This window comes from Geotrypetes seraphini, chromosome 10 (genome assembly GCF_902459505.1).
Source record: "Geotrypetes seraphini chromosome 10, aGeoSer1.1, whole genome shotgun sequence".
Classification (NCBI taxonomy): domain Eukaryota; kingdom Metazoa; phylum Chordata; class Amphibia; order Gymnophiona; family Dermophiidae; genus Geotrypetes; species Geotrypetes seraphini.
Genome location: NC_047093.1, coordinates 74,097,097 through 74,111,235, shown reverse-complemented (window position 1 = coordinate 74,111,235; position 14,139 = coordinate 74,097,097). Strand labels below are relative to the sequence as shown.

Here is a 14,139-nt window from a genome sequence, read left to right as displayed (position 1 = left end):
AGACAGATGCCAGACCAGGGGAAAGGAAGGAAGGAAGGAGGGAGAGAAAGGAAGGAGAGGATATGCCAGATAATGGATGGGGATGGGGAGGAGAGAGATGCTAGGGCATGGGGGAGGGAAGGGAAACCAAGGAGACAAATGCCAGACTAGAGGGAAAAGAGGGAGAGGAGGTGCTAGGGGAGAGAGATGCCAGAGCATGGGGGAGGGAAGGGAAGGAGATAGAGATGCCAGCCCATGGGGTGGAGTGGGAAGGAAGGAAGGAAGGAAGGAAAGGAGAAGAGAGAGATGCCAGAGCAAAGGAGAGGGGGTGGAGACAGTAAAATGGAGAGGGGGTGCTGAAATGAATCATGTACAAAAGATAGAAGGGGCTCAGGAGAGACAGTTTATGGAAGGAGCTTAGAAAGAGAGAAGATACCATATGGAATGGGGAGAGGGTGGACAGTGGATGGAAGTGGCAGAGAGAAAGGGCAGACAGTGGATGGACAGGGCTAATGCTGCATGGAAGACCAAGAGAGGACAGTTGCTGGCTAGAAAGAAGAAGTGAAGACAAAATGATTAAAGCAGAAATGACAAAAGGTAGAAAAAAGATTTTTTTGTTGCTTTAGAATAAAATAGTATTGTAGTTGTATTGATAAAACTTTTATAAACAGGAAATAAGGTAATTTTAATACATTGTTTTACTAACTTTTAGAGACCAAACCCCCCTTTCTCAGGTCAGGACAGAGTTTAAATGTAAAATTTTATATATACGCAGATGACATTTCTATTTTAATCCCTCTAAATAATTTTACCACTGAAATTTTAAACCAGATATCTTCTGTTATGACTCAGATAGAACAGTGGACAATTAATTTCAAACTGAAACTCAATATGGAAAAGACCAAACTTTTCTTGGCTAGCACCAATAACAAAATAACAAACTCATTGCTTCATCTTAATGGTCATGACTACCCAATTAATAAATCTATCAAAATTCTGGGAGTCACACTAGACCGACATTTAACACTAGCAGAACACATAAACTTAGTGGTACAAAAATGCTTTTTTACATTGTGGAAATTAAGAACCATAAAAAAATATTTTGATCCTTTATTGTTCAGACTATTGGTGCAGGCATTAGTTTTATCTATTTTAGGCATTAGTTTTATCTATTTTATCTATCTAGGAGCACCCAAAAAAATTCTAAGGAAATTAAGGATAATTCAGAATACAGCTGTTCGATTGATTTGTGGTTTAAAAAAGAAGGACCATGTTAGTCCATATTATCGTTTACTTCATTGGCTACCTTTGGAGGCAAGAGAATTATTCAAATTTTCCTGTATCTGCTTTAAGCTGATATCAGGACTGTCTCCAGCTTACCTTTTTCCTCATTTTGTGTTGCATAGACCATCAAGAGAAACTAGAAACTTCTACTTATTTGCTTATCAAAAAATTAATGGGTGTAGCTATAAGACCTTCTTAGATAGAACCCTAGCATTCTTGGTTAGGTAATGTATTCAGCAAACTATGTTATCCTATTGCAGTTTTCGGAAATTAATTAAGACCACTTTGTTCGATAAGTTTATTACTTAGTGAGTTTTATTATTGAAATTCTATTTTACAAATATTTGTATTTTTTACTGTATTATTGTATTTTGGTGATTGTCCAGCTCTTTTTAGTGTAAACCACCTAGAACTTTTGGTTATGGCGGTATAAAAGAATAAAATTATTATTATTATTATTAATATTATTATTATTATGTAACAGCAGTATACTATATTGACCTGAAGGAGGCTATGGCCTCTGAAAGTTAATTGAAAAATGGATTAGTCCAACACTCTATAAACCCTTAGTACTCTCTAATTTTTCTAGTTACCAAACATTACCTAAAACCCATAATTTTCCCTTAAAATTTTATCTCATCGTTTAATCTATTACTTCAAAGTTGTAATGTAATTCTTGTTTTAGTTTGGATGTAATCCGCCTTGAACCGCAAGGTAATGGCGGAATAGAAATCACTAATGTAATGTAATGTAATATTCTTATTTTCAATTTTTGTTTTATTTCTATTTGTTAATTTGTAAAGTGGTGATTGTCAGTTTATTCAAATCTGCTATATTTATATTTTGCAGAATATTAGGGGGCTATGTGTCATTGTTTCTGTGGTTTTTCACTGTATGCAGTTTGGCTTCTTGGCGGTTCAGTTTAACCTTTATCTACATATTTCTATTTTTAGTTTGTGATTGCTTATTCCATACTGGATGAGGGTGTATCTGTTTTCTGTGTGTAAGAAAGACATGGTTTTCTGTTAGCGTTGACTAGCCTTGTTTGGCGAAATGCATCGGGCATGGTTCTTGGGAGCACCTTGAATAAATCTGATGTGAATCTCCTTATTTTCTGCCAATCTTCTTTTGATTCTTTGGTGGACTGCTTGCCTTGTTGTTTCGTTACAAGTTAACATACATGGAGTGGAACATACTAGAGGAGTTACAGATTTGGTTGTTTACACATATATACGGGTTACAGTTGGTTGACGTAGAGTGAGGCAGTTGAGAGGCGTTGTAAACTTGGTTATTAATATAGACTTATATTTCGGATAGTATTGCTGCTTTACAATATATTTGAACACTTTTATATATGTACTAGTCTTTAAGCCCATTACATTAATGGGTGCAAGAATAGATGTGTGTGTCTGTCTTTCTTTCTCTCTCTCCTTGGCCGCTTTCTGTCTGTCTTTCTTTCTGTCTCTCTCTTTCCTCAGCTGTCCACCACTACCCCTTGCCTGCTCCCCCTGTCCAACAGTAGCCCTTCTCCCTTTCTTTTACCTACCTCATGTCCAGCAGCACCCCTTCCCTGCTCCCCCTGACCAGCAGCAGCCCTTCTCCCTTCGTTTTACGTCTCCTCTGTCAAGCGGCACCTCTTCCCTGCTCCCCCTGTCCAGCAGCACCCCTTCTGGCCCACCGGCACGAACCTCATGTCCATCTCTCCCTCTCTTACTTCCTCTGTCCATATTGCTCCCTCCCCATTCTGTCCCCTCCCTGAATCTCTTTCCCTCTCCCAATCTTACCTTCTCCACATCCATTTCTCCCTTCCCCCCACTTCCCTCACTCTATAATGCACCCTTGCGGCATCTACTCCTCCCCCCCTCCTGCCTGCTCATCTGCCCACCGTGTTTAACTTCAAAGAAAAGCGCTGCGCTGTAGCTGGCCTCAGCATCTTCTGTCCACTGCGGCCAGCCCTAACGGAAACAGGAAGTTGTCAGAGGGCGGGCCACAGTGGAGAGAAGACAGCAAGGCCAGTGGCGGGTGGGTGAGCAGGCGAGAGGGAGGAGGGTGAGAAGTAGATGCCAGCAGGGGCGCCTGTGTCCCCCCCATTCCAACGCCTAGCGGCGGCAGCAGTTTCTCTGGCAGTGAGTGAGGGCGAGAGGGGGGAGTCGCCGGCGTGTTCCCTGCCTCCGTGTTCGAAAATGGAATTCAGCACGGACCCAAACACCACGGTAGCAGGGAACACGCCATCCTAAGTGCGCATGCGCGCTTAGGGTTTTATTATAGAGGATGGAAAGGGTTCAGACTAAGTTGAAGTCCTGGGTAAGTAGGTGGGAAAGAAGGGGGATTTGTTCAGAGATGTTTGGGGTTTATATAGAAGAAAAACTGTGCACTGGTATGCTAATCTTTGTTCTGAATTTAAAAAAAGAAATACAAGTGGAAATAAAGAAGTAAATAAGAAAACAGATAAATGGGGGGGAGGGTGTGGGCAGGGCAGGGCCAGAGTGGCCCAGTGTACTTGTGTGCCCTCGAAAAATTAATCCTGCCCTGACAATGTCAAGTTTCCTTTTTCTCCATTTGAAGAGTTGAGGTAGACTGGGGGGGGAGTGTGTTAGTGGTTGAGGTGGGTATTTGAGTGATTCTCAGTGTGCAGGAGAGCTCTGTGGGGGAGGAATATCTGTGCTGTGAGTGTGGAAGTGTGTTTGTGCTTGGAAGAGTAAGGGTAGATGGGGAGGCTTGAGGAGTACTGAGATGTTGACTATGGGAAGAGAGGGATACGTACAGGAAGGGTATGCAAATAGGATAGAGGTATTTCATATGGTGGAGGGGAGAGAACTGAGTGAGGGGAGGGGGCTGGTATGTGTGCAAGCAGGACAGGACATGTGGATAGTGCCTACACCCAAATAACCTTCATTTTTATGTCGTTATGAGCTTGTTAAAGCTCATTAATGATGCCATTAACTCTAATTTTGAAACTGCTTTTTTATTATTGTAGGTGTCTACGATGTAGGCACCACTCATAGAATTCCCCCCTACGTGCTTCCATGTTAACATGGAGCAGGTACAGCACATTAAACCTGCAATAAAAAAAAAATAGTGGGAATGCCCCTTCTTGATGCAGTATTGGGATGGGGCTTGCTTTGTGTTTAAATCCTGTGTTATATAGCATGTTAAGTCCAAAATGTAATGCACTTTCTTAGAAGGGCCCCTAAATGTTGAAGCATTTCTGTGCTCGTAAAACAAGCTCTCTAGTGCATGGTAAAGGGTGTAGCTCATCAGGCTTACGTTTCGAGGGTACCAGGCCCATATCCTTCGCCTAACTCAGAAAGCACAGACAGATGGACAAATGCCAGCAATTTCTAATCCTGGAACCTATTGTGTTATGCTTCATACTTAGGCGCAGCAACTTGATCAAAAACACGAGAGATACAGGGCTGGGTGGTAACTCTGGGAGAAGTCAGCAGGAAGGATGTGGTGTCACTCCCTTATTCCAACACATTTCTGGGCCAGGCGTAAACCTCGAGATGAGAATGAATGGAAACAAAGTCAAGCTAGAACAAAAAAAACCTGAAAGCAAGAAGCTTCTTTCAAGACCAGGTAGTGCAAAGGAAAAACACTTGGCCTCCAGGCCTGTTCTTCCCACATCGACCTTCATGTTTCACGTTATGAGCCCTGATACGCATGTGTGGTCACCTGCAGCTTACAGTGTCAGGGGAAGCAGCATCCTCAACAAAGAGGAGCAGGCGCCGGGCCTCGAGGAGCTACTGAAGGAATCTGATGATATTATAAGACAGTACCAAAGTGACAATCGCCGTCTTATTAGAAATGAGGCTTATAGCATAAACACCAAAAACAATTTCAAATTCAAAATGTTCGAATCTGGCTCTGATGAACCCCCAAATACCAGAATGATTTCTGAAATACAGAATGACCACTTTAATGACCATGGTCTGTGGCCATTGCTCTATTTAGGGCAATGATCTATTTAGAATATTTGTTGTTTGTGGAAATGTGCAATAATGAAAGGTTCAAGCTAGGAAATGTGAGTCTGCATTTCCTGCTTGATTAAAGTCTGTAGAGCCAAATTCATAGAGGTCTTAGATGGTTTTGTTCATTTTTTTCATATTGTAATGGGTGGGAGGAAGGAAGGAGCATACATATTCAGCACAGTACATCACTCCCTAGTTAGCAATTGGAGTTTCTGTCAATGTAAACAAAAAATCAAGGACTCTGTCTGGGTTATTTCTTGAGTTGTGGAAAATTAAAGTTTCAATGGTTAAAATAAATATTTGTGCTAGAATATTTTCTGAAAATGGCATGCTATCCAGGTACATTGAACAAACATTGCCACAAATTTTTCTTTACTATTTTCACTTATTGGAAGTGTTAAAATGAATAAAGAATTATTAAAAAAAAAAAAAGTAGGGGCATAATACACTACTAATTTTAGCCAGCATATAAGAAGAACTAGAACTGGCAGCCAAGCTTGTCTGTCACCCCCACCATCACCACCACCTACTCCCTAGTCCTGAAAAGACTGGATCCGATTTATGAGAGGTTTCATCCTACTATGCAGTGTACCAGTGGTGGTAAAATCAATCCTTTTCTGAAACAGGCATGTGACATTTACCAGCTTTTATATGTGGGGAGGTCTCTTCCTCTATCAGGGAAAAGGATACTCGAGGAGAGAATGATGTCATTTTCTAGGCATGGGTCCCAGAAGTGACATCAGAGAGAGCGCCGAAGACGACGAGGGCAGCTAGTTGGTGGTTGCTCACGTCAAAGTTAAAAAGGTATGGGGGAAGGGAAGGAGCACGCACGCAGTGGGGGGGAGGAGTAAGAAGGGGGGGACGGAGATGAGGAGGGGTGCTGGCACCCCGAGCAAGATGGCGCAAGGAATGGGTCGGCTCCTCTTACTACACCACTGCTCTGGGCCAGATTAAAGAGAGCAGTAGTAGCAAAGTGATCATCCAACAAACATGAGCTGATTGCAGCAATAATCAACTCCCGGTTCCATGTACAATAATAACACCTATTGATCTCCAAAGACTTGTGGGCAGCATGCTGTCACAATCCTACCCCTGATGCTCTGTCTGTACCGGGTTTGGCTCTCGCTAAAGCTAGCCCGATCATACAGAGAGCTAATCATGAGGATAGGGTTGTGACCAGGAGAAGGGAAATAGCTGCATTCCCCTTTAATCCTGAAAATGCTGATTGTCAGGGAGGAGAGGAAGGTGAGGAGAATAGCCTTCAACAGCCTCACAGGGATCTCCCTCCCTCTACAAACTCCCAGCTGAAGGAGATAATGAGGAAGCCGAGAAAATCTAAGCAAACTTTGCAGGCAGCTCCTCCCCCTCAGAGAGCAGGGTGTGTTCGGCTGAATACTTTAGAGGCTGCTCTGAGGAGCAAAAGGGCAGTTCACTCTGGGCCAGCCCAGGAAGAGGTCTCTCCAGGCTGTTCTCCTGGGGCCCAGGACACTGGCCCTTTTGCCAGCCAGCCAGCACAGCCAGAACCTATGGACTATTTGGAAACTCCCAGTCTGCCTGAAGACATCTTGATGCAGGAAAGCTAAGTGGCAGGGCTGGGTAGTTTGGGGAGTTATAGCATACTCTGCCCGATTGTTGCTAAGGAAAGGTTCTTTAGGTTGAAAGTTTAATGTGACTTGTGCTGACCTGCTCAGGTAAAAGCAAGAAAAAAAAACACGTTTTTTTTTGTTGGAACTTCCAGGATCCAGCCTAGTTAAGCTGGCTTTGTTTTCTACTGTGTGATTGTGAACCTGGGGAGTAATTGTGGGGAGAATCCACTTGCTATCCAGGTTGGGTTAGTGGGGCCATTAGTGGCATTCTGAAATTCAGAAAAGTAAATTGGTGGATTCGCTTACTCCCCTCCCCCACCAACTCCATCTGAACTGGTTGGGGCCAAGCCTTCATAACTTAAAGGCTTGTGCACAGAAGTATCTGAGGTGCTACCAGTAGCGTTGGTTGCTGGTCTGAATGTTAAGACAGCAACGCTTTTGTTTTATTTTACTTACCTGCACCGCCTGGGTGTAGATGAGAACGGAAACCTAGACCGGTTGGTCAGCTCTATGTTTTGTTTGGTATGATTATTTTCGCTGCTTGGGAATTTGGACTGACTACAAGTTTACTCCCAGCGATATACCACAGAATAAAGTGGTCAGTGCATGAACAAGTAAATTGATTCTGGGTTTTTTTTTTGCCTTTTTATTTTTTTTCATGCCTTTTTGAGTGAATGTCATACAGCAGGACTTCCTTCCTTCAAGGGAAGCACGCCGGGGTAGCTCTAAGGTGAACGTGGACCGGCCCCGTTGAAGCACAGGTACCGGCCACGCCACATATGGTGTCAGAAGTGGGATAGAGCGCCTCCTGCTGGACATTCTTGGAACTGGAAAAAAAAAAGTGGGGGAAAAAAAAAAAAAAAAGTTTGACTTTTGAATTTTTTTTTTAGCTTGTTGTTTTAGTTTATTGTGTTGGTTCCTGTTTGGAGGTGTCCAGACGCCAGAGTCTTTCGCCAGAGTGTACAGAGGGGACGCGCGACCGGAGGGATTCGGCTTGGACGGTGGTGAACCGGAGGCGGAGGAGGACCTCAGGGCTGATAAGAGGACAAAAACGCAGACAACCGACTGGGGGCCAAGGAGGCCTACAAACCAAAGGCACAGACTCACCAATCGCTCCGGTAAGGTACCCGAGCTAAGGGGTTGGTGAGGGAGATAGGCTAACCTATTGTTTCTGTGCCACACTTGGGTTGGTCTCTCTGTTTGTTTCCTTTCAGACTGCGGGTCGCGATGGATCAACAGCAGCTGTTGGCGTTTCTGGCGGCCGAAAGGCAAAAACAGACTGAGGACTTACAAGCTGTACTGAAAACTAACCAAGAACTGTGGTACAGGTCCCAGGAACTGTCTCGAAAGCAGCATGACGAGATGGTACTAGCCATGGGGGAGCAAACGAAGGTACTATCACAAATGCTACAGGGACCCCTGCCTGTCGTAGGCAGCGAGCCAGGACTCAGTGGCATACCGCAAACCTCAGGAGCAGCTAACCCTCTCACCATGCTTAACCTGTGTAAAATTACGCCGGCAGATGCACCGGACGAGTTCTTGTCCGCGTTCGAGAGGGTGGCTACTGCTTCTGGTTGGCCTTAGGGTCAGTGGGCTGTAAGGCTTCTCCCATGCCTTGCAGGAGAAACATTGTCTGCCTTCCAAACCCTAGCCCCAGAGGTAGCCAACAATTATCAGGCAGTAAAAACCCATATTCTAGAATACCTAGGCTATACTCCTGAGTACTACCGCCAGCAGTTTAGGACGACGGTTATGCAAGAGAAGGAAAGGCCTAAGGCACTAGCTCAGAAGCTATCAAAGCTGGCTGAGCGGTGGCTTAATCCTTGGTTGGGGGATGCCAGAGCCTTAGTCCTTGAAGTAATAAGGGAACAGTTTCTGCAGTCCGCGCCAAAGGTCTGCGAGGTTGGGTGCAGAAACAGGGCTGCAAAACCTTGGCCCAGACTGTGGAGGTTGCCGAGGCCTATTTGGACGCTCAGGGCGCCTACGAGGAAGGGAGGGCAACCTCCATACAGAGTCCGGGAAAGGGTAAGGCAGGCCAGGGACAGGACCCACCGGGCAAGGCCTCAGGGTACCCCAAGTCTAGGGAGCCTCCCCAGAAAGAAGCCCTTAAGTGTTTTCGCTGTGGGAAAACAGGGCATACTATGAAGTTTTGCAGGGCCAAAAGGGACTTGATGGTTACCCTAGGCGCTCATACATCAATACCGGAGGCATATCAGGCCTTGGTTTCGGTTGCCGGTAGAAAGGTGGCTGCCCTGATTGACACAGGAGCAGACCAGTCCATGATGTCCACTCAGTGTTTTACACGATTGTTCCCCACAGAGGTGGTAGGCAGACGGGGGGACTCGGTCACTATTAAATGTGTACATGGAGACAAAGTAAGATACCCTCTGCGTTCCACCACGATTCTAAGCAGAGACAGGGTCCATAAGGTAAAGGTAGCGATAGTACCTGGGGTTCCTTATGACCTTATACTGGGTAGGGACTGGAAAGGCCTAGAAGATTGTCTCCAGACTAAGCAGACACTGGTAGGCACTCGGTCCCAGGGACCTCCCAGCTCACTTGAGGAGGAGGGAGAACTAGGGAGGATATTTCCCTTTGAAGGAGAGGTGATAGGGGAAGGTTCCCGAGGGTCAAGTCTGCGGTCCCGGGCACAAAACCGGAGACAAAAGCAGCAGAGAAGCCAAGCTCTCAGGCAGGCTAGTGCGACCAAGGAAATTCCCTGGCTTCCTAGAGAGGTGGCGAAGGTATTTCCTACCTTCCCGGCAGAACAGAAGGCCGACGCCTCCCTACTGGAACTTTGGAGGCAAGCTTTACTCCCCCCTAGCAGCCCTGTTTCCTTTAGAGAAAAGCAAGGATTGTTGTATAGATGCACTGCAGGAAGGAACTCTAGGGATAGCAAGGAGCAGCTGGTGATTCCCCGGGGGTTTAGGAGGATGATCATGCAAACAGCTCATGACCACCCACTTTCGGGACATAAAGGGTCTGAGGCTACGGAGTTGCAAATATCCCAGAGGTTCTTCTGGCCTGGAGCGGCTCGGGACGTTGCTGATTATTGCAAATCCTGCCCTTCCTGCCAGAAGCTTTCGTTAAATAGACCAGCCAGAGCCCCCCTGATTCCTATCCCTAAGGTGGGGGAACCATTGGCGCGGTTGGCCATGGACATAATAGGACCGTTAGAAAGGACTCCAAGAGGGCATAATTTTATTTTTGTAATCATGGACGTGGCCACCCGATATCCTTGGGCCTTTCCGTTAAGAAAGACCACTTCAGCGGCCCTGATGAAAGAATTGATGGGGTTGTTTTGTCTGGTGGGGTTCCCCCGGGAAGTACTAACGGATCAGGGGAGTAACTTTTTATCAAAAGAGATGGAAAGGTTCTGGCAGGGATTTGGAATTCGCCACGTAAGAACGTCAGCCTACCATCCCCAGGCTAATGGGATGGTAGAACGTTTTAATCAAACATTAAAACAAATGCTTAAAAAAGTGGGAATTCAGGAAAAACGTGACTGGGACCTTTTTATACCGTTAGTGCTGTTTGCCGCCCGAGAAAAAGTCCAGGACTCTTTGGGTGTAAGTCCCTTTGAGATGTTGTTCGGGAGGGTCCCTCGGGGAATCCTGGACGTGGTCAAAGAACAATGGGGTTCCCAAGAGGAGGAAGAGACTAACGTATTATCTTATTTGGCCCAGTTGAGGAGAAGAGTGGAACAAGTAGCTCAGTTGGGGAAACACAACCTAGAGTGGAGTCAGGAAAGGCAAAAGAAATACTATGACAGAAAGGCCAAGACTCGCCACTTAAAGGTGGGTGATAGGGTATTAATACTGGTACCCACTGATCCCCATAGATTCCTCGCGGAATGGAAAGGACCCGCCACAATTATAGAAAAACTGAATCAGGTAGACTACCGGGTTAGGGATGAGAAAAATAGAATCCAAACCTATCATGTCAACCTGTTGAAGCCATGGCGGGATAGAGAAACCTTAGCCCTGATGGCCGAGCAGAAGCTCGATGATGACCTGGGGCCCCAAATAGCAGAGATGGCCCAAATTGAGGGAGTCAATATAGGGACAGAACTAACGGACGGTCAGGCAGAACAATTAGAAACCGTAGTACACGCTTTCAAAGATGTGTTTTCGCCTGTGCCCGGACGGACTGAGGTAGTAACTCATGACATAATAACTACCCCGGGGAAGGTGGTCAGGGTGAAACCTTATAGGCTGACAGAGGGAAAGAAAGAGTTAGTGCAGAGTCTGGTGCAAGAGATGCTATCACTAGGGGTGATTGAACCATCGCAAAGCCCCTGGTGTAGTCCTATCGTCATTGTACCTAAGGCAGACGGTACGCCCAGATTCTGTATTGATTTCCGCCAGCTCAATGAGGTTTCACAGTTTGACGCCTTCCCCATGCCCAGGGTAGATGATTTGCTAGATCGAGTAGGGCGAGCCCAATTCCTCTCCACGCTAGATCTTACTAAGGGATACTGGCAAATTCCTCTTTCCCCGGGTGCCCGACCAAAGACGGCCTTTAGCACCCCCCATGGTCTCTACCAGTTCCGGCGGATGCCCTTCGGTCTTCACGGGGCTGCCGCTACTTGTCAAAGAGGAGTCACGGAAGTCCTAAAGGGGCATCATGGGTATGCTGAAGCGTATTTAGATGACATAGTGATTTTCTCTGCTGACTGGGCGCAGCACCTAAAGCATGTAAGGGCTGTGTTAGAAGCTCTCAGAAGGGCCGGATTTACGGTCAATCCTAAGAAGTGTTACCTGGGACAGCGTGAAGTAAAATACTTAGGATACGTGGTGGGCCAGGGACGGGTCAGGCCCATAGTGGACAAGGTACGCTGTGTGAAGGAATATCCCTTACCCACCTCCAAAAAGCAGTTAAGAGGGTTCCTAGGACTCCTGGGTTACTATCGTCGCTTTATACCAGAGTTTTCCACAAGAGCAGCTATCCTCACGGACATGTTGAAAAAAAATAGGCCTGACAGTCTACGCTGGGAAGATAAGGGGAGGCAGGCCGTCGCGGATCTGAAAGAGGCATTGTGCACTAACCCAGTGCTAATAGCCATAGATTTTGAGAAACCCTTAGTGCTGCAGACCGATGCCTCAGGGACAGGATTGGGAGCAATACTGAGCCAAAAAGTTCAGGGAGTCGAGCACCCAATTCTGTTCCTCAGTCGCAAACTGCATCCTAACGAAAGGAACTATGCGACGGTGGAGCTAGAATGCCTGGCCGCCAAATGGGCAATGCAGACCCTAGAGCACTATCTGCAGGAGCGTGAATTCACCCTGGTTACCGACCACCCGGCATTGAAATGGCTAAACACCATGCGAAATAATAATGCTAGGTTAACCAGGTGGTATTTGGCCCTGCAGACATTTCGATTTCGGGTCTTGCATCGCCCGGGCAAACTAAGTACCAATGTCGACACATTATCCAGAATGCAGGAGGATAGCAAGGCTTCCCTGGAAGGTAGGGACAATCAATCCTTAAAGGTGAGGGTATGTCACAATCCTACCCCTGATGCTCTGTCTGTACCGGGTTTGGCTCTCGCTAAAGCTAGCCCGATCATACAGAGAGCTAATCATGGGGATAGGGTTGTGACCAGGAGAAGGGAAATAGCTGCATTCCCCTTTAATCCTGAAAATGCTGATTGTCAGGGAGGAGAGGAAGGTGAGGAGAATAGCCTTGAACAGCCTCACAGGTATCTCCCTCCCTCTACAAACTCTCAGCTGAAGGAGATAATGAGGAAGCCGAGAAAATCTAAGCAAACTTTGCAGGCAGCTCCTCCCCCTCAGAGAGCAGGGTGTGTTCGGCTGAATACTTTAGAGGCTGCTCTGAGGAGCAAAAGGGCAGTTCACTCTGGGCCAGCCCAGGAAGAGGTCTCTCCAGGCTGTTCTCCTGGGGCCCAGGACACTGGCCCTTTTGCCAGCCAGCCAGCACAGCCAGAACCTATGGACTATTTGGAAACTCCCAGTCTGCCTGAAGACATCTTGATGCAGGAAAGCTAAGTGGCAGGGCTGGGGAGTTTGGGGAGTTATAGCATACTCTGCCCGATTGTCTGTTGCTAAGGAAAGGTTCTTTAGGTTGAAAGTTTAATGTGACTTGTGCTGACCTGCTCAGGTAAAAGCAAGAAAAAAAAACACGTTTTTTTTTGTTGGAACTTCCAGGATCCAGCCTAGTTAAGCTGGCTTTGTTTTCTACTATGTGATTGTGAACCTGGGGAGTAATTGTGGGGAGAATCCACTTGCTATCCAGGTTGGGCTAGTGGGGCCATTAGTGGCATTCTGAAATTCAGAAAAGTAAATTGGTGGATTCGCTTACTCCCCTCCCCCACCAACTCCATCTGAACTGGTTGGGGCCAAGCCTTCATAACTTAAAGGCTTGTGCACAGAAGTATCTGAGGTGCTACCAGTAGCGTTGGTTGCTGGTCTGAATGTTAAGACAGCAACGCTTTTGTTTTATTTTACTTACCTGCATCTGGTGTCACCATGAAATTTCCCACCCCTGATTTTCAACGAATGCCCTCTTGTTGCCGTGGGTCCTTTAAGAAAAAAGAGATCCTCTTCCACCTCGATATGGCCTGTGACATATTTGAATGTCTCGATCATGTTTCCCCTCTCTCTGCGTTCCTCGAGTGAGTACAGCTGCAACTTACCCAGTCGTTCCTCATACGGGAGATCCTTGAGACCTGAGACCATCCTGGTGGCCATTCGCTGAACCGACTCAACTCTCCGCACATCTTTTTGATAATGCGGCCTCCAGAATTGTACACATTATTCCAGATGGGGTCTCACCATGGATCTGTACAACAGCATTATGATTTCGAGCTTACGGCTGACAAAATTTCTACGGATACAGTCCATGATTTGTCTAGCCCTGGATGAAGCTTTCTCCACTTGATTGGCAGTCTTCATGTCTTCGCTAATGATCACCCCCAAGTCACGTTCTGCTACAGTCCTTGATATGATCTCACCATTTAGGGTGTAAGTCCTGCATGGATTTTTGCCGCCAAGGTGCATGACCTTGCATTTTTTGGCATTGAAACTTGGTTTAAACTATCCAATTAATCATAAGCAATAAAAAAAAACATGAGTCGAATGCACAAACATTATTGAACATTAAGCATCATTGAATATTAACCAGTAATTATCATATATAAAAAATCTTTATTTAATTCTCAATATTTTCAAATTTCAAAACATTTAAAACACATAATAAGATAAAACAGACATAAACAACATCAAATACAGATACAATACAAATATGAATGTATAAATATCAAATAGAGAATAAATAGAAAGATGGTATACAGGGTATGC

At 45.8% G+C, this 14,139-nt stretch overlaps 1 protein-coding gene and 1 long non-coding RNA gene across 2 annotated transcripts in view; one reads left to right on the top strand and one right to left on the bottom strand.

Annotated features, from left to right (window-relative positions):
* The window catches only part of LOC117367395, a 45,479-nt gene extending 40,038 nt beyond the window's left edge, over positions 1 to 5,441 (top strand). Inside the window, exon 4 of the mRNA XM_033959884.1 lies at positions 4,643 to 5,441. Within this exon, the coding sequence (XP_033815775.1) occupies positions 4,643 to 5,225 (583 nt within the window). The 3' untranslated portion in view covers positions 5,226 to 5,441. The remainder of the gene's footprint in view (positions 1 to 4,642) is intronic.
* The window catches only part of LOC117367396, a 31,032-nt gene that overhangs the window by 9,787 nt on the left and 7,106 nt on the right, over positions 1 to 14,139 (bottom strand). The gene's annotated exons all lie outside the window — the stretch shown is intronic.